Source organism: Pinus tabuliformis, chromosome X, assembly GCF_031772625.1.
Source record: "Pinus tabuliformis cultivar Carrire ecotype Pingquan chromosome X, CPIR1, whole genome shotgun sequence".
In the NCBI taxonomy this organism is placed as follows: Eukaryota; Viridiplantae; Streptophyta; class Pinopsida; order Pinales; family Pinaceae; genus Pinus; species Pinus tabuliformis.
This window is the reverse complement of record NC_142308.1, coordinates 1,016,617,275-1,016,637,076: the sequence shown is the minus strand read 5'-3', so window position 1 is coordinate 1,016,637,076 and position 19,802 is coordinate 1,016,617,275. Positions and strand designations below refer to the sequence as shown.

Sequence of the window (19,802 nt, the reverse complement as noted above, 5' to 3'; positions counted from 1 at the left end):
GAAAAACTTATCACAAACTAGTTTAGATCAACATATTAAAGAATGTCAATAGTTGACATAACATAGGATGCCATGATGTAAGCATAGCAAAAGCTGCACTACTCAAATGAATGTCCTATTTGTGACTGTGTGCATCTAATGCATCCAATACAAGGTCAGATTAAAGAAGTTTCTCAAACAGTTGAGAAAGCCATAAAAGCAACCCCCTGTGCCAATGATGTATTTTTAGTTTATCATATATGAGCCAATCCATAAAAGTATATCAAGGTGGAGTGCTTAGAATAATTTGGACTATGGGGAGAATATCATAAAACCAGTGAAGCTAACTGCTCCATATATTTATAAAAAATTCAACAAGTGCATCAAAGCCAGTACCAGAAACAAGGTTACCTTCATTATCTTAAACCCATGTTTGTTATTCCAACTATAGAACCTCAGTTAGTTGTTCAAACGCAACTTGTTTGTTCAATGACAATAGTACCTCCTCAAATTTGATCAGGACTAGTTTCAACTCAAAAGCAAACATAGCCACCTTAGGCTTTTGAAAAAGTATTTCAATGTCAATGCCTAGGACAATTACAAAGAAATTGTTCAACACTTGTAAAAATATTTGACTGGTGTACTTGGTACTTTGTAACTTTTGAATTTTTTGTATTGTAATCAGATCTGCGTAAATGGTGAAGCAAGACTTTTGGGCAGAGAAATGTTACATCAAGAGTTCTATAAGTCAGCTTATACATCACATAGACTGGATTGTTGGGCCAACTAGTCTACCATGTTGGCTATTCAAACTTCAAAGTATCTTGGCATAGGCATTTGGTCATTAGTCAGTCATAGTTCATCTTATTATCAAGTATAAAAACGTTACATGTCTGAAGTAATATAGTGTGTATAAAAATGTTACAGGTGTGAAGTGTAAAATACTGTATATACTGGTTAAGTGATATATGTCCTTCCGTATATGTTCACCGTAAATGATGTACTTTTTTCCTGCGCATTCTTTTTGCATCAGATGTCATTTGTATATGCATAGTTATCTATTGTCTTGCTCGTTTATAGGATGACAACATAGTGTTGCGAAAATCGCGATTTAATTGCAAGTTTTTCCCTAAAACGATTAAATCAGCTATTTTTTCCCTGAAACGATTAAAATCGCAATCTGACCCCAAAAAAACGTTTTTTGTATTCTTTTTATTTTGTCAATTTTACTGATTTTATCCCAATTTTTTAGATTTTTTTTTTCCTGGACCCTCGCTGATTTAATCCCGTTCACAATCATCGCAACATTATGGTGACTCAATACTCTTAATAATTTGCAGAGAAATTGTTTCCAACTGAACAATGTCATTTTCAATTTCTAATAGTTGACTCTAAAATACTTTGAAAAATAAACTACCAACAGAAATTCAGAAACCACAAGGCTCGCACAAAAAGAATTCAAGCAAAAGTTCCATGACTATTGACAACCCTGACAAAGTCTCTGACAGTCTTTACAATATAAATTTCAATCATCACTGATCCATCTTCTTCTTACCACGGACAAAAATAGAAGACAAAGCACTATTAATAAGGCCATGCCTGCTTCCAACTTACAGTGTGTTTCCAAAACAAGAAGTGGCTACTCAACACAACCAAAAAATCCTCTTGTTTCTTGTGAAAGGATGTGGCTTGTCACAAAGATAGCATGTCAACGTGACAACAGCATGTTATAGTTAAACTCTGTACTTATCACTTGTTCGCAGAGCATCAAAATCACCAAACTAACAGTCAAATTCACTATACACCACATATTCTCCTGGAAATATACTTTAATAGTCATAAGGGAGAAAATAAAAGTGTCGTTTGACTACAGTTATCAAAATAAACAATGTAAAATCCTTCCTTACCTTTCCTCGTCGACACAGACCTGCATTGCTTAAATCCATTAACTATCTGCAGAAATACACACAAAAGGATACAATGTAACAATCATTTTCTTTTTGTTAGAAATAATACATTGAAAATGAACAACTTCTTACTTTTTATGGGTGCTTATATTCTATCCAATATTACAATTAAATACCTATACTTATATTGTATAAATTTTAAAACATTGTTACTCGTATTAAAATATTGTAATATTTGCTTCATCAAACAAAAATTCATCTCGATTTCAAACTTAATACTATACATTCTATAGAGAAATTAAAGAATAATTTAACATTAGCAAAGCACCCAAGAAAAAATGAAAATAATAAGCAAAAGTGTGATGCATTGGAGGGAGTTGCGAGAAAATATATATGTGTGCAACATACCCCAATGTCAAAAGACATCACTACAATTACTGCCATGCATGCAAAGCAGCTAATCCTCTAATCGTGGACACTGATATCATGCTCTATTTGGCTAGGCCAATACAACATTTCACAACACAAATATCAAAGGAAATGTTGTTGGAGTTTACTTTAGGCATGAATAATCTTGGTCAGCTGTTCAATATGAAAACTGAATCTTCAAGAACTCAGTTACCAAAGTGTAAAATGATGTGTTATTCTTGCTACAACTTATCAGCACTATTATGTTGCTCAGTTGTCTGCTTGTATACATTGCTTCATCCTTGCTCATGGTCTTCTTTGAAACAATGAATTGGAGATGGGGAGATATTCATGATTAGAAAATTGCTTTCAGCATTTACCTCAGTATAGGATTTTTATCATTATGAGCTCCACAAGGGCTTATTTCCAGTGGGACCTGTTACCCCACATGTCAGCAGGGGTACATAAAAACTTTTGCAGCAATTTATCATCACCATTTTAAGCCCAAGGTCACGAATCAAAGAATTATAACAACCATGTGAGGTTTTGCATTAGGTATCCCAGGCCTGTGTCATGTTTTTGAGTCGGTATCTTGTTGTCTTGGACAGACCATGGCTGGTCCATTGTAGTTCACTTTAGGTGTGTATCATCCTGTATAGGATTGGGAAGCCTTGGGTGATCTTACTTGAGGACGCAGGGTTTTATGAGTGCCTGCTTTTCTAGTGGTGATCATGTATGAGCCAGTCTAGCCTGCGTCAACATGCACCTGTCTTCATCACATGGTCATGGTCTATAGAGTTTGTAGGTGGGCTCGTCTTTGGTGTCGAAATTCCTCAGATAACTCTCATGCATGGCAGTCTCATTTTTGACAACTTTCATATTTCCCAAGGCAGTACACAGTTCCCAATGCAAAGTGGTTTTGATGATCAAAAAGTCAATTTGGTGTCAAACTGTTCAGCTTGATGAGAGGAGCCCATGCCAAGTTCTAGTTTTCGAATCATAGGTGGCAATAGCTAGTTACAGGCAGGTCAAACAGATTTCCAGCTGGCAAAAGAAGAACAGAATTGGGCAGAATCATGCATGCATTATGTCAAAAGTGATCAGCAGAACGATAGGAACAATACCCATGTGCTAAATTTGAAGGTTCCTCAAGGCATTACACAACTTATATAGGTGGTAGTTGAAGTGGCAGAGTAGGTGATGATGTGGCAATGTTAAGCAGATTTTGTAGATTCTGAGAGATATCTATTACCCAGTATAGATTCAGGCCTGTTTCAGCAAATTTGGGTTCCAAAATAGTCAAAAAGTCATGGGTGTTGGAGATCTAGCAATCAGGTGGCCAAGTCAAATTACTAGAGTGAAAAGGTCAAGTCAAACTAGTTGTTAGAAAGGTCAAGTAGCCATTTGACAACTCAACTAGCCATTTAAAAAGTCAACTAGCCGTTAGAAGGGTGATGGACTGAGAAGTTAAGCTTTGGACCATTGTTTTACAACCAGGCCGGCTCAACTCGGAAACGGCCGAGTCATACCGAGCCATAAAAAAATTTTGTGACCAGGCCAGCAACCCGGCTCGGTTGACCGAGTCAACTATGACTCGGCCGAGTCATCCAATGACTCGGCCGAGTCATAGTTGACTCGGTCAACCAGGCCGGGTCCGTATTGACCAGGCCGAGTCAATGAAAGACGGCTGGGCAGCAAAACAGTTAAAAAAAATTCACTTTTTTTTGTGATTTTTGGTAAAGTTAAATCTCTCAGCTCTCTAACTCGATCTTGAATCTGCTGTCTATCCTTAGGCCTTGGTCTGGTACTCTCACGGTCTCACCAGGTTTGGCTCTTTTCCTATTCACTTTGACTGGCTCATCTGACTTCTTTGTATGAGCAAGCCCCATATTTTCGCACTTTGCACTATGACAATCTTCAGCCCAGGAACTTGGCTGAAACTTTAAAGAACAATCATGCAGTGATCTTTTTACAACTCTTTCTCGCTGGTATTCATCTGTTAAAGAGTTTTGCAATTTTTTTATATCAGCATCATCTCCAGTCTGGGAATGGCCTACAAACTCAGATTGCTTTTGCTCGCAACCAATCAATGGTCCAGTTGAACAAGAATCAGCCTTAACTGAGGCACTGTATAGAGAAGGTGCACTGCTTAATTTTGAGACTGTATGCTCAGTTGACATATTGTCATCTGTGCTCTGATTTAGTGGTGCACGTATGTTAGCTACTAGCCTACTACAGCATCTAAAAGATGTTCAGACTTCCTCTCAGAAAAAATCCCTCCCTGGAGGCTCCTATCTATGGACGGATCAGAGGGGTTTGCTGTGCCAGCAGAAACTCCAAACGAATAAGAGGAAAAATTTGCACTGCTTCCATCTCCCAATGGCATAAACATATCATCCCAGATAACATGATCTTGTCCATTCCTAGAAACAGGTCCTAATGCATCAAATATTTCATCAACAGCAGGTAGTGATATTGAGCTATTTGAATTATCCTGCCCTTTCATTAAAGATTTTAAGTACTTATCAAAGTCCTCAAATCCATTATAACCGTATTCATCTGTCACAGGAAGAAGCTCACCAAAGACAGCCTCTGAAACCTTAGAGCTTTCTCTCAATGATAATGGATTTTTGGTAAAGTTAAATCTCTCAGCTCTCCATCTATATTATAATGCTGTGTGTTTGGAAACATGAATGAAAATCTTTAAAATTATGTTTTTTTATAAAAAAAATAAATATTTAATGTATTTTTTACAACGACCGAGTCATTGAAATCGAGCCGGCCGAGTCATCACCGAGTCGGAGTCGGAGTCGGAGTCGATCCTCGGCCGAGTCGGAGTCGGAGTCGGAGTCGATCCTCGGCCGAGTCGGAGTCGGAGTCGGAGTCGTAAAACACTGCTTTGGACCAAGAAAGTAGCTGTTAGAAGATGGATTCAACCTCAAAATGATCAAGTCAACTTTTGCCGTAGGGTTGGTCAAAAATAGCAATTTTAGTGACAAGTTTCACAAATTCACACTTGTACAATCATCAAATGACAAAATTCTACATCAAGATATGTATACAAGTTGAGTTCATGTTCATTTTCTAGACTAGCAAGCAGCAGACAACAATTGCACTGTCATTCACAGAAGTATGATATGAAGCTATTATAGGTGTTGTGTGAGAGGCAGCGTGGATATGGAAGATCCTAGAGGATCAAGAGTTCAGCAGAATGGAGCATCCCCCTTCTACTATGACAATCATAAATTTTGAAGTTGGCAAAAGATTCAGTTTGCCACTCAAAGATGAAGCATCTAGATATGAACCACCACTGAAGGTTCAGAATAGAAAGATATGACGATTATATTTGTTAGAAATCCACCCACCCCAAGTTTGGTTTATGCCTTAGCTAGGAAACATAAACACACTGAAGATACCTAACTTTTAAACAACTTGCACGGGAAATTACACCAGCAATCAGATCGATGTACAGTACACAAGAGTTAAGGCCCAAAATTGATCTCTAATTAGTCATTCAATAAGAAAATCCTCAGGGCTCCCTTACCAGGGATCATGGCCCTTTACAATCCTTATACAATGCTAAAATATAATACAATGAAAGTATACAATGTACCTGGGCTGAGGTTGAGTCCTTCAAGCTCTCATCTGCCTTGAAAAGTGGCTATCCTTCGCCACAAACTGTTCAGCTACCTGTTGTAGCTTACAGAACACTTCTTTCGCTCAAACTGTCCAGCCAGCTCCTTTAGGCTAACAGTTTACACTTGCTCTAGCTGTTGCTCCCTTAGCAGCCTTCAAGCATCTTAGGACTGCTCTCTAGTGACAGGTTAGCCCTCCTAGCATGCCCTCCTCACACAGCAGTCCACCTTGGCAACCTTGTTGTCCTTGTATTCCTTCACAAGTCCATACTTGGGTCTTCCCTCCTAGCAGCCCTCAGCCAGCCTCCACAACACTGTTGTTTTGCTCTAACAACACCCTGTCCAGCCTTCAGCCAGCTTCCTGAGCAATTGTCCAGCACTTGGCCTGCTCTAACCAGCCTAACCAACTCTTCGGCCCTCCTGTTTATACTATTTACCTGTGGTCTGTCCCAGCTATTCAACCAGCCCTTCGGCCTTCCTCCTGGCACCTTTCCTTAGCTGTGGTCAGTTTATACAGCGGCTGGCCCTCCTTCTAGGGCACAGCCTTCCTCTCCCTGACCCTTGAACAGCACCTAACCAAGCCTAGGCCCTGTTGACCTTGTCGCAGACAGACCTAACCAGGCATCAACCTGACCTTACCTTGTTGCGGCCTTACTCTCCTAGTTGTGGCTACCATTGTGGCCCTCCTGTGTTGAAAAATGTGTAACTAGATTCAGTCTTCACAAATATGAAATGTTCTTTTGAGTCTTGAATATTGTAAAATGAAAGAAAATTTATTATTGTTATTTTTGAAGCATGGGTTTCATGCTCAAGGTCTTTTATTTTAGAGTTCAAGCACCCATTGAGTGCTTCTAGGGTTTGTCCTAGGTCAAGAAGTCAAAAGAGTCATTGTCATATGATGAAGACCCCATCGGGCACATTGTAACTTGTAAAAAGATTTATTTTTTGTATTTAAAAGTGTTAAAATACCCTCCAAGACCAAGTCGACCTGCCAGCTAAGAAGTCAGCCTAATTTGAGGTACTCATCCACCTTGAAAGCCTATATATAGGAGGGAACTCGACCTCCTATGGACACAATTCATTTCTCTCATCAAGCAAGTGAAAGAGAAGAAGAAAGAGTCTAGTGAAGGAAGAAGAAGGACAAAGATCAAGTGATTGGGTAATTTCTCTCTCTCTCTCTCTTCACACGTGCGAAGGAAGGAGACTAGGGTTTCTACTGTTGGGTTAGGGTTTTGTTGATGCAAGGTCGAGCTTGGATAAAGTGCAGAAAGAAGTTCGAAGGAAGGCTCATTAGGTCATCCTCAAGCCCTAGAAAAAGAAGAAAGTCAAGCAAAGGTCTCAAGAAGCCTCGAAAGCCCAAGATAAGCTCACACGTGTGGAAGCAATTGTTGCTGGGCGGGACGAAAATTTCAGACTTGCAATAGAGGCCGAAATTTTGTAGTTGGGGGTCGAAGTTATGCTACTAGAAGAGATTTTAGTAGGTTTGACTTGGACAAAGGAAGCACATCATCAAGAAAGCCATACTTGGTCTTGGAAGGGTATTGGTCTTGGTCTAAAGCACATCATCAAGAAAGCCATACTTGGTCTTGGAAGGGTATTGGTCTTGGTCTAGAGGTCTTGGAATTCGTTAATTGAAGGATCTTTAAGAAAAGAAGAGATTTGCGAGTTTTCCTCTCAAGTGGAGAGGTTTTGACCCTGGCTTGCAACCTATATCCTGTGTTTTGTGTATTGTTGATCTTCTTGTTTTGGTAGATGTTTGATGTTAAGAACAACATAATATTAAAAGAAGAGCCTAATAAGTAAGAAAAGGTAAAAAGACATCACAAGCAGTTATCAAATATAAGAGAAATCATTCTAACTATTTCCCTCTACATATCTCAACATGGTATCAGAGCTAAGGTTGGCTAAGGGCATGATGAAGATCAGTACTCCCTTGAAGAAGAAGTGTTCAATGGTAGCAAGTCATCTCAAGAAGGGCATCAAGGCATTGTGGAATCTCCTATTTTTCAAGAATGATATAACCAAGACATCAACAAAGGACGAAGGACTATTCTCAGTTCTCACTGGCACATTTGAAGATGAGAACACTTGGGTAATTGACAATGGAGCATCAAGACATATCACTGGTAAGAAAAAGCAACTAAAGACCTTATCAAGAGGGAAATCTTCTTACTCCGTTGAGCTTGGTGACAAGAAGAGCTACCATGTAAGAGGAATTGGATCAATCACACTGGAGCTAGAATGTAAGAGGAATTGGATCAATCACACTGGAGCTAGAGAATGGAGGAAGTATTCATCTCAACAACATCGTATTTGTTCCAGGTTTGCAAAAGAATCTAATTTCTATTTCATGTCTAGAAGATATGGGAGATAGAGTCGCTTTTATAGATGGAAAGGTTGTAGTATGGGATAAAAACTCTAGCATCAAAAATGAAAAGATGATTGGGATTCGAGAAGAAAGACTCTACAGATTGCTAACTCCTCTCTCTCAAGCTTTGCTTCACATTGAAGTAAGCCCATGTGAACTTTGGCATAGAAGGTTTGGTCCAATGTTATTAGAACCAGACCAGAACCAGTGGAACCCGCTGGTCCAACCATTTTTCACCCAAAACCGGTCTGAACCGAGCCTCCCAACCGGAATTGGCCGGTTCGGTATCGAATCGGCCAGTTCTGTAATGGAACCGGTTGGTTCGATACCACACCAGCCAATTCCACCAAATCGGCTGGTTCAGGACCGGTTTTGTTTTGTTTGTACCTTCCCAGGTCAGCGTAAAAAAATTGCTTTTTTTTATTTTTTTATTTTTTTTATTTTTTGAATTTGGTTGGCCAACTTTTAATTCTCCCCTAGGCCAACCTAATATTCAAGCTTATGGTTCTCAACCTAATATTCAAGCCTATGGTCCTCTTTTTGCTATGCATTTCATGGTAATCTTAAATTCTTAAAGTAAAAGTGGCATTCTCCTTAATCTTTCATTTCCATCCTTTTACTTAAATTTTTAACATTACCATGAAATGACTCAGAATGTTTGAGAGTGGTTCCAACCTCATTGGATTTCATATGGAGAAAGTAGAATTTTCGATTTCACTCAAAATTCAGCGGACTTACAATTTTCCAGGATATCAGGATTGCGGGGATTGTAACATTTCCATTGGATTTCGTCGTGTCAGAGGGTAAGGAACTAGTATTTAATAAAGAGCACAAATCCCTCTATGTACTTTGATGCCAATGGTAATGGTTGTTGAACTCCTTTATCATGACTCTACTAAAAATATACCCATCACTCAAACAAAATCTTGACTTGACACGCTTTTTCTATCTTATTTTAATGCTTAGAGGGTTATATTGATGACAAAGATACCAATATAGGCAATGATTGCAGACTTGGATGCTACTCATTCTTCAAATGAGGATGAGAAGGATGATGATTTTGATGATGACATTGACAATTACCACTTGTAGGCTATAGTTGTAGTATTGTAGACTGTAGTATCATACTATCATGTTATTTTGGACTATAAAGGCCTTTCAAAACCTGATTCTTGATGTTTTTTGGTTCAATGATGTTTTGCACTAAATGTTATTTTGGTTATATGCACTATTACTTGCTATATAAATGAAAAATTTTGCATATTTGTGTATAAATGGTTTGGATTCATATGGATGCACATGAATATATATGTTTTTTTTTTAAATGTGAATATTTTATGTGTTTTTGGTAAACAGATTTTTTTCTGGTTTTTTACCGATTCCAGTCCAATTCCGATTGGTTCCCGGTCCACAAATTTTTTCGATTCGATCACCAGTTTGGTTATGATAACATTGGTTTCATCACCTTCACTACAAAATTTTACCAACTCTAAATTCAATGGTGAAGGCATCCCTAAACTCAAGGAGGATCATGAAGGAGTATGCAAGGGATGTGCATTAGGCAAAAATGGCAAGAGACCATTGGAATTTGGAAGTAGTGCTTCAAGGTCAAAAGAAATTATGGATCTCATTCATTCTGATGTTTGTTGTCCTATGTCTACAAAGTCTCTTGGAGGCCACCTATATTATGTGACATTCATTGATGACCATTCAAGAAAAAACTTGGGTTTATTTGCTGAAATCCAAGGATGAAGTATTCATCAAATTTCAAGAATTCAAAGCTGAAGTGGAGAACCTTACAGAAAGAAAAATAAAGATTCTAAGGTCCGATAATGGAGAAGAATATAATTTAAAGGAAATCATAGCTTTCTGTAAGGAGTCTAGGATTAAGAGGGAGCTGATAGTCCCTGTTGACCACTACTGGTCAACTGCCCATGCAGTACACCTCCTTTCTGTTGGCAGAGAGGGGTAGCTCCTGAGCAGCATGTCCGTGCCATCCTGCCATCATCAGCAGTTTGATCTTTTTGATTGTAAACCCAGTCTGCATGTATTAACTGTAAATAATCTTAGCAGACATGAAGTCATGTATGTAATTTGCCTAGGTGAACCTAACTTTCTGATGATAATCTACGTCCCGAAAGCTTTTTTGTCTCACCGATCCACGGATCGGCAGAATTTTCCTTCAAACCTGACCCCAAAGCCGGGATTGATTTTGTCATTTGAACTTTAGGAGAATCCTAGTGTGTTGATCTGCTAGATTATCGTTGTGTCGCAGAGCTGGGTGTTTTGTGAGGGTCTGTATTAAATGGGTTTGTCCCTTAAGATGTAATTTTGTAAAAGTCATGATGTAATGTGTCCTGAGGGTCGAGAAATGTTTTAAATCCCCTCATGAGTCCTAAGTCCTAGGTCCTAGGTGATGTTTCCGAAGGCTTAGTTCAGTGATCCATTTTAAAATGAATTAAAAAATTAAAAAATGAATAAAAATAATAAAATAATGAAAAATAATAAAAAATTAAAAAATCAAGCAAAAACCCTAACTAATAAAATAATAATATTTTAAGTGAATAAATCGACGGATGAGATCAAGAGATGTCTTGATCCTCATCAACGATCGAGATCATTTCCACATGGATCACTCGAACTAGCCGTTAGGATCATTTCCTTTATATAGGGTCTTAGGGGGTCATTTCAATTCATCTGATCTGTGAGTCTGTACTGAAAGCTCTCTTGTAATCTGATTTCTGATTGATAAAAGAAGACTTTGGGGTTCAAATTGGCTGGTGTTACTCTGTAACAACCCTGCTAAATTAATCCACCTTCTAAAGTTTTAACTCTATAAAAACCAACTATGCGGAAATTTAAACTACAAATATGTTAAGATTATATATATATATAAATTAAATTTAAAACATGATAAGTTTAAATTTTCTAAAATATACAAGTTAACCTTATAAAATATATATATACATTAATATTACAAATCATAAAATTGAATTATGTAAAGTATATATATTTATATATAACTTATGTAAGGTGAAATATAAAGTATAAAATGAACTTTATATATAGTGTTATGAATATAAAAGGAACCTTATATTGAATATCATAAAGTAAGTATATAATGTAATAAAGTATACACAATAAAACCCCAGGTTATACGAATGCATATAAGTCAATTTATGGAATCAAGATATTATTTCATTAACTTACCTATGAGTCACCCCAGCCATTAATAAAACGCGTCCGAACCAGCAGGACATTCATTGCTGAAACGCAGAAGTCAGGGAAAATATCCGGGAAACTTGAATGCAAGGAAGGCGGTGGCTGCAAGTGGGAGGGCGGCCACCGCCAGACCAGGGGGTTAAATAGCAGGGTCTGGACCTGAAGAAAGGGGGGAAAATAACCAGAGAATTGTGGATTGATCAGCAGAAACCAGGAGGAGTAACCTTGCAGTGGAAGAGTCTTGAGTGATCTGAGTTCTGGGCACGGAGGGACAGAGAGCCTCTGTGGAGAGCTTCTCTGGATCGAGCAACCAGGTTGCTCTGTCTGGTAGGGTGGTTTTGGCCATCCCGAAATTGGATCAAATCAGCCAGCAGTTCAGAATTGCCAGTTCAGCAGCAGCATCGGGGGTCAGCCAGCAGTACAGGTAGGTGCAGATTTCAGTTCTATGCATTACTGTTTTTCTTAAATTTCATGGTTATTTCTATGGTTACTGTAATAAGAAAGTAGGGTATTACATATGGTATCAGAGCCATCGTTCAAACCTTCGGGACCTCACAGGCCCACACAACCGAAAGTATATATAACTGCTCTGTTATAATTCTGCAGTGTAGTTAAAAACCAGGGTTCTCGTTATTCCTGTCTTTCTGCAAGATTCATTCCTTATTGACTCCACTTTCCCTGTCACTGGCTTAGTTGGACCGTAGTTACTAAAATTCGCCAATTTATACCAATATCATATTATGACGATTCGGTTTTGAAAGATAAGTGGTTAAATGTAAAAAAAAAAAAAAAAAAAAAAATGCCTCATAATCCGCGGTCTATCGAGAATTGTTCATTCACCTCCAGCAGATTATTATTCTGTGGAGCCGGCATTTTCTAAACCCTGGGCATCGGAGCTCTCTACGGCGTGTTCATTACAGTGCCAATGACATGTTTTCAGGAGTCGAGGACTCTTGATTTTAATTAATGGAGAGCTTCGATTAAACTAAATGTCCGCGACCCTTTCCTCTTAAATTAGCAGGTTTTCCGTTCTTCTTTTAAAAATTTTTTGGCAGTTTCGTGAATCGAACAGGAACGCGTAGTCTTAACCATTAAATATATGGCAGAAGTCGGGGTCGAACACATGACCTACCGCATGCAAACCGCATGCCTTAACCATCCACTTTGCACCATAAAAGTCAAGATGCGGACATTAAATCCGTGGAACGTTGATTTCGTTAGCTTTAGTATACGCCACGACTTAGTGTCGCTGGAACTACATCACGCCGGCACCGGAACTACTCATATGTAAGGTCGTGGGTTTAAATCTGGCAAAAACTTGGGAATCCGGTAGGTGAGGGGTTCGATCCTCCTCTACCCCCAAATTTAATTAGCAATCCATGAAATTACCACCAAAGCCGTAGAATATCACTGAGGCCACATATTACTTCACGATTATCTTTTATTGGATTGTCTTATGCCGCAGTTTAATTGGCAATCCTCGAAAATACCACCAAGCCATAAAGTATCAAAATCCTTATAGTTTGTTCATGTATAAAGGTATATGCTGAAGAGATAATACGATAAAATAATTTGTTATGTATGCGAAGTATCAAAATAATATTAAATTAGCCGCAGAGTTATGGATATTAAATTCGTCGCAGAATATCAGAGAGACAGTATATCAATTTCAAAAGGGGGAAATTGTATTTGTATATATTATTGGGAAAATCGTTGATTTGAACAATGGATTAAATAACTAAAATCTTTCAAATATCGGCTGTTCACACCATTCTTTACATTGGTCACTTGTTTGTCTGACGATGGAGATAAAAAAAAACCGTCACATTATTACTATTTACTATTTATTTCAGATTCATCTTTTCTCACATTATTACTAAAAATTATCAACTCAAAAAGCAGTGAGAATATTCAAATTATCAACACAAAAAACAGTGAGAATATTCTTTAAAACTGAAAAGTTGGATCCAATGCGATGAGCTGAGAGTAAGTTACCCATCGTTTTCATTTCGCTGACGTGTACACTGGTTGTTAACAATCGTTTTCTTTAAATTTTAAAAAGTTAATCATTAATCAGTTACACATCGTTTTCATTTCACTGACGTTTATAAAATAATGTCTGGACAGTACATACAGATCAAATGCACTGAGTCTGTTTTCAGTACCAATATAGTTGGTCAAATGTTGCTCTGTGTAAGGGACAGACCAAACAGTGACATTCCTAATCACAATGTGATAGCTATGACGACACTTGACATAAAGTCACACAAAAAAAATAATAATAATAATAATAAAATTGTGCAGATTACAACGAATGAGCCATCATTGTCACTGTCGGTAATCATACTCTTATAGATAACCAAGTCATATAATTTGTGGATGTAGTTGGAAGGCCTGTAGTGAAACTACAGTCACCTTAAAAATAAAAAAATAAAAAAAATAAAAAAAATCTGAGAATCATGTGTAAAAGGAAGAGTCCTATAGTCCTCTACTACAAGCAAGGAAAAGCATCAAGCATATAATCTTTGTCTACAGGAAATTTCTATACCTATAGCAGCTCTTAGAAGTTGAAAAATAGGACTTAGATTTTGTGCGTAGGCTTAAAAAGAAATACTGTCTCCTTACAAAAATTTGTCAAGTCTTTTAAACATCTTGCAAACAAAAATTAAACCGCCCTTAAAATATTTAAGGAATTGTTAGGCTGCAGTTTGAAAACAATATAATGTTTTGCTGTATGATACTCTGTAACGACTCTTAGAGAATTATTCTGTTTCAGCTATTTTGGTCAGAATTACATATGGAATGTTCATACTATGTTTAATCATATGACTTCATACTTGTATCAGCTATGTTACCAAAAACAAGGTATGCCAACCAGGATAAAACAGTCATATTAAGAGAAATGGAAGTTCCCAGGTTTCACACAAAGTTTTATGTATATTCATGAGACATCAAGGTTTACGGTATTATTAAAAACTTGCGAGTAAGGTTGGTAAACCACCTTGCTTTACCTCTTTCAATGAATGTAGTTGTAGTAGATAATCCAGATTCTTGGGGTATACTCTTGTCCAGAAAATGGTCTGCCAAATTTAGGAGGTAATATTCAAATGGACTAGTCTAAATGCCAAAATTCCAGTTCAGTAAGGAGCCTTTGCCACCCTATAAAGGGGGATCGATATAAAGTCCTCAAGTTAAAGATGATTGTGATGCTTGGAACAAGTTGGGCTATACAGATATATATATATATAAATGATGGGTTTTATCCATGTCTAAGTAATATATTCAAAAATATAAATATGTATGTCCGTCTTTAAAAAATAATAGCTAGATTGAGGTGTGACGGGTGTGTTACCAATGTACCTTGTGATCGGGACATCTAAACATTTCATTTTGTGGATGTTGTTAGGTAAATAAACTTTGGATGTCTTACCTTAGCGGCTAATAACCATACACTTCTGCATTATTCATTTTTAGAAAAAACCCTGCATTAGGACAAGGAGGTCGCGTGGCCACCCTCCTTGACCTCGGTACCAGTAAGATCCGCCTAGCGGGTAAAAATAGCAAAACTATACCCGTTTTTAAGTGTGAAGTTACAAAGAAATTGGTGTGTTAAAATTCGGTTATCCGCCTCAATTTTTTTTATATATATACATTTTATTTGTGTTCAGGGACCATTACTATGGTGAAGACATATGAGCGACGACGACGTGACCAGGCAGCATCATCACCATTAATGCCGCCACCGTCGCCATCGCCACCGCCACCGTCGCCATCCCCCTCACCCTCGTCACCTCCAAGGCAGCCGTCATCATCAAACGCTCAAGCGCCAGAGTTGGCTGTGATAATGAACTCTTTGCAGGCCTTGTTGGAAACATTAAAGGAATCAACTAAGGCTAAAAACAAAGAGGAATCTCAGCATGCAGCCACCAGTTCAGCGGAACCACATAATTTGGAGCCCAGAGGATCGAGAGAAGACATCTCTAGAGAGCTTCAGAAAATTAGACTCCCAGAATTTTCGGGAGGTCGAGCTGGTGAACGCGCTGAGGCATGGCTGGAAGGGATGAACCGGTGCTTTAGGTTAAGAGAATATTCGCCTTCAGCAAAGACAAAAATTGCCGTGTTTCAACTAAAAGAAAGTGCCCTGATTTGGTGGGGAAACCTGGAAAAGCAGCTACACCTTACATCAGACAACGTTCCTTGGGATCTGTTCGAGGAAAGGTTCCGAGCGAAGTATTTACCTCCATATTTTCAACAACAGCAAGCTAGAGCCTTTCATACACTAATTCAGGGAAGTAAAACGGTGGAAGAGTACGAAATAAGGTTTATGGAGCTGGTAAAATACATTCCCTACTTAGACTCTGATGAACGTCAAGCTGAACGTTTCATATTTGGGTTAAACCCTCGCATCAGAGCCTTGGTAAGTATGTGGAAACCATCTTCGGTAGCCGAGGCAGTCGAATGTAGCCGTTATGCAGAAGAACACCTTGGAATCAAAAAGGATATAGGGCCAGCAGGGCCTTTTCAATCTGGGTTTCCAGGGAAGGCTCCCCGGAACTTTTTCAGAGGAGGTAGCTCGAGACCACCTTACGGTAGCAGGTATACCCCAGGTATGGGGACAAGAGTTCCCATGGCGGTAAACACTATAGCTGCAGAATCGTCCAGCACCAGACCTTGGGCATCGCGAGGGACTACCGGTAGAGGAAGGGGTGTGAGAGGAACCAGCATGGGAGGACGCGGCTCGTTCTCTAGAAACTCACCCCTTAATTCAAGAGGATCAGCGCAGCTCAATTGTTGGGGATGTGGGGGGCCGCATCTCCAGCGTAACTACCCAGAAGCGTCATCGGACATATTGCAAAGCACTGGGAGGGAGCTGATATCAGCCAAGCGAAGTAATCATAGAATTCATGCAGTAGTCAACCACGACCAAGCAGCCCATCAATCCACTGTAGTGGAATCTTCAGGTATTATCAATGGTGTAAAACTCAAAATCTTATTTGATACTGGTGCCACAGATAGTTTCATTTCGTCATATGCATTAACCAAATGTGGGCTGGCAGCTCGTAGACAGAATGATTTCCACCAAGTGGAAATGGCCTCAGGAGAACTCCAAACCGTGGGCTTGAGTGTGGATCAATGCAAAATTGACCTAGGGGTCTGTTCGACTAAACTAAAAGTCTATGTCACCACCCTAGGGACGTATGATCTTATCATAGGTATGGATTGGCTGGAAGCTCACCAGGCGTGGGTAGATTGTTATGGAAAAAGGATTTTGGGCTTAAATGATGAGGGAGAAGTAATCCAAATTCAAGGTATTAAGAGAGAAATTTCTTTACGCTACATTTCGGCAATGCAGGTGAAGCGTTGTTTAAGAAAGGGTTGTCAGGCTTATGCAATTCACGAAGTAAGCCAGGGAAAGGGACCATCCTTAGAACAATATCCGGTGCTAGCCGAGTTCCCGGATGTATTTCCAAAGGAACTACCTGGATTACCCCCGGTAAGAGAATTGGATCTCACTATTGAATTAAAGCCGGGTACCCAACCGATCTCAAAATCGCCTTATAGAATGACAGCGCCAGAACTTCAGGAATTGCAAATCCAGTTGAAGGAACTACTCGATATAGGGCTTATTCGGCCCAGTACCTCACCTTGGGGCGCTCCTGTAATTTTTGTAAAGAAGAAAGATGGATCCTTAAGATTATGCATAGACTATCGGGACTTGAATCGAGCTACAGTAAAGAATCAATACCCTATGCCGCGAATCGATGATCTTTTCGATCAAATGAAAGGAGCTTCTGTCTTTTCAAAAATTGATCTTCGATCAGGGTATCATCAGCTAAGGATTTCTGAAAATGATATCTCTAAGACAGCATTCCGGACTCGTTATGGGCACTATGAATTTACTGTAGTACCATTTGGGTTAACAAATGCGCCAGCCGTATTCATGAATCTTATGAACAGTGTTTTCCGTCAGTATCTTGATAAATTTGTACAAGTCTTTTTAGATGATATTCTCATCTATTCCAAGAATGAAGAAGAGCATAAGGAGCATTTGCGGTTAGTATTGTCCTGCCTTAGAGAACGTCAGTTATATGGAAAACTGTCCAAGTGTTCCTTCTTTCAGGAAAAGATTCATTATTTGGGTCACATCATATCAGGTGAAGGAATCTCAGTAGATCCTGAGAAGGTAAAAGCGATCATGGATTGGCCAATACCGAGAAATGCACATGAGATACGAAGCTTTATGGGCTTAGCAGGTTATTACCGGAGATTTGTGGAAGGGTTCTCCAAAATCGCGAAGCCAATCACAACCCTCCAGCGTAAAGGTGTTAAGTATGAATGGACCGAGGAATGTAATAATGCATTCTCTGAACTCAAAAGACTACTCACCAGCGCACCAATCCTAAGAGTCCCTGATATGGGCAAAGACTTTACAGTATGTACTGATGCATCCAAGCAAGGGCTGGGTGCAGTATTGATGCAGGATAGGGGAGTGATAGCTTATGCTTCCAGAAAGCTAAAACCTCATGAAGAACTCTATGCTACTCACGATCTAGAATTGGCCGTTGTAATGCTAGCTTTAAAGATCTGGAGACACTATTTGGTAGGACGAAAGTTTACACTTAAAAGCGACCATCAAAGTCTACAATATTTGTTCACCCAAAGAGACTTAAATGCCAGGCAAAGGCGATGGAGTGAATTCCTAAGTGAGTATGACTTCGGAATATCATATATTAAGGGAAAGGAAAATGTGGTAGCCGATGCCTTAAGCAGGAGACCCCGGATATTTTCTCTCATACCCATTAAGGTGGACTTAAGACAGCGAGTGCTGGATCGCCTTATAAAAGACAGCTGGTATTTAAAGGTGAGGGCAAGTCTTGAAGGGATTAAGGCAAAAGAATCTAAGTTCGAGGGTTATGAATTAGAAAGCGATGGGATCTTGCGATTCCATGGAAGGATGTACATTCCTAACGATAAAGATCTTCGAGATACCATCCTCAGGGAAGCTCACAAAGCCGTATATTGTGTTCATCCTGGAGTAGGGAAAATGTATGCGGATACCAAGAAACTCTTCTTTTGGGCAGGCATGAAGCGGGATATCACTCAATTTGTTGCAAAATGTTTGGAATGTCAGCAGGTAAAGGCAGATCATTGTCACCCAGCGGGTCTCTTACAGCCCCACGACATTCCTATGTCTAAATGGGAGACCATTTCTATGGATTTTATCACTGGACTACCTCTTACTTCTCAAAGACACAATGCCATTCTGGTAGTGGTAGATAAATTAACAAAAAGCGCCCATTTTATTCCGGTAAAAGATACTTATGATGTTGCTGACGTGGCTCGAGTATTCATAAACGAAATTATCAGATATCATGGAGTACCTAAAAAGATTATATCCGATAGAGATTCGCGATTCACTTCCAGATTCTGGACGTGCATGCAGACAGCCTTAGGTACTCAGCTAAATTTAAGCACGGCTTACCATCCTGAGACTGATGGGCAGACTGAAAGAGTAAATCAAGTACTTGAAGACATGTTGCGAATGTATGTGATGGATCAGCAATCCCACTGGGAAAAGTATTTACCCTTGGTTGAATTCGCATACAACAACAGTTACCACAGTTCGATTGGGATGCCTCCATTTGAAGCTTTATATGGCAGACCTTGTAGAACGCCGTTAAGTTGGGACAGGTTAGAAGATCGAGTAATAATAGGACCAGAATTAATCCATGAAATGGAAGCGCAGATCAGGCAGATTAGAGAGCGATTAAAGGAAGCACAGGATAGACAAAAGAGTTACGCTGATGCTCACCGGACTGATAGGAGGTATGAAGTGGGGGACCAGGTCTTCGTCCGCATCAAGCCAAATAAAAGTACTATTCGATTCGGAAAAGGGACAAAGCTGTCACCCCGATTTATAGGACCGTTTAAAATCGTGGAAAGAGTTGGACCTGTTGCCTATCGTCTTGCCCTGCCATCTCACCTGCATAGAATTCATAATGTATTTCATGTTTCTGTATTAAGGCATTATGTAGCTGACCTATCTCATAACATCCAGTGGAAAGAATTGCAGGTATCGGACGAGGGAGTCATAACGGTCGAACCGTTACGTATACTGGAACGTAGAATTCGACAGCTGAGGAACCGCCTGGTGGACCAAGTTAAGGTCCAGTGGGACAAGTATAGTCCTGGATCGGCGACTTGGGAGGATACAGAGGACATATGTCAGAGATACCCTAGTTTATGTCCATTTTGAAGAACTTTACACTATGTTTAGTATAT

General features: G+C 39.2%; 2 protein-coding genes across 6 annotated transcripts in view; one reads left to right on the top strand and one right to left on the bottom strand.

Annotated features, from left to right (window-relative positions):
- Positions 1–19,802, bottom strand: part of LOC149143192 (putative mitochondrial import inner membrane translocase subunit TIM21) — a 376,722-nt gene that overhangs the window by 187,476 nt on the left and 169,444 nt on the right. For all 5 annotated transcript variants that reach the window (XM_089453283.1, XM_089453285.1, XM_089453284.1 and 2 more), the window contains one exon: positions 1,887–1,932. In XM_089453283.1, coding sequence (XP_089309409.1) covers positions 1,887–1,932 — 46 coding nt within the window. The remainder of the gene's footprint in view (positions 1–1,886; positions 1,933–19,802) is intronic.
- Positions 11,439–19,802, top strand: part of LOC149143193 (uncharacterized) — an 81,605-nt gene continuing 73,241 nt past the window's right edge. The window contains exons 1-2 of the mRNA XM_089448590.1: positions 11,439–11,943; positions 15,188–16,408. Of these exons, the coding sequence (XP_089304716.1) occupies positions 15,199–16,408 (1,210 nt within the window). The 5' untranslated portion in view covers positions 11,439–11,943; positions 15,188–15,198. The remainder of the gene's footprint in view (positions 11,944–15,187; positions 16,409–19,802) is intronic.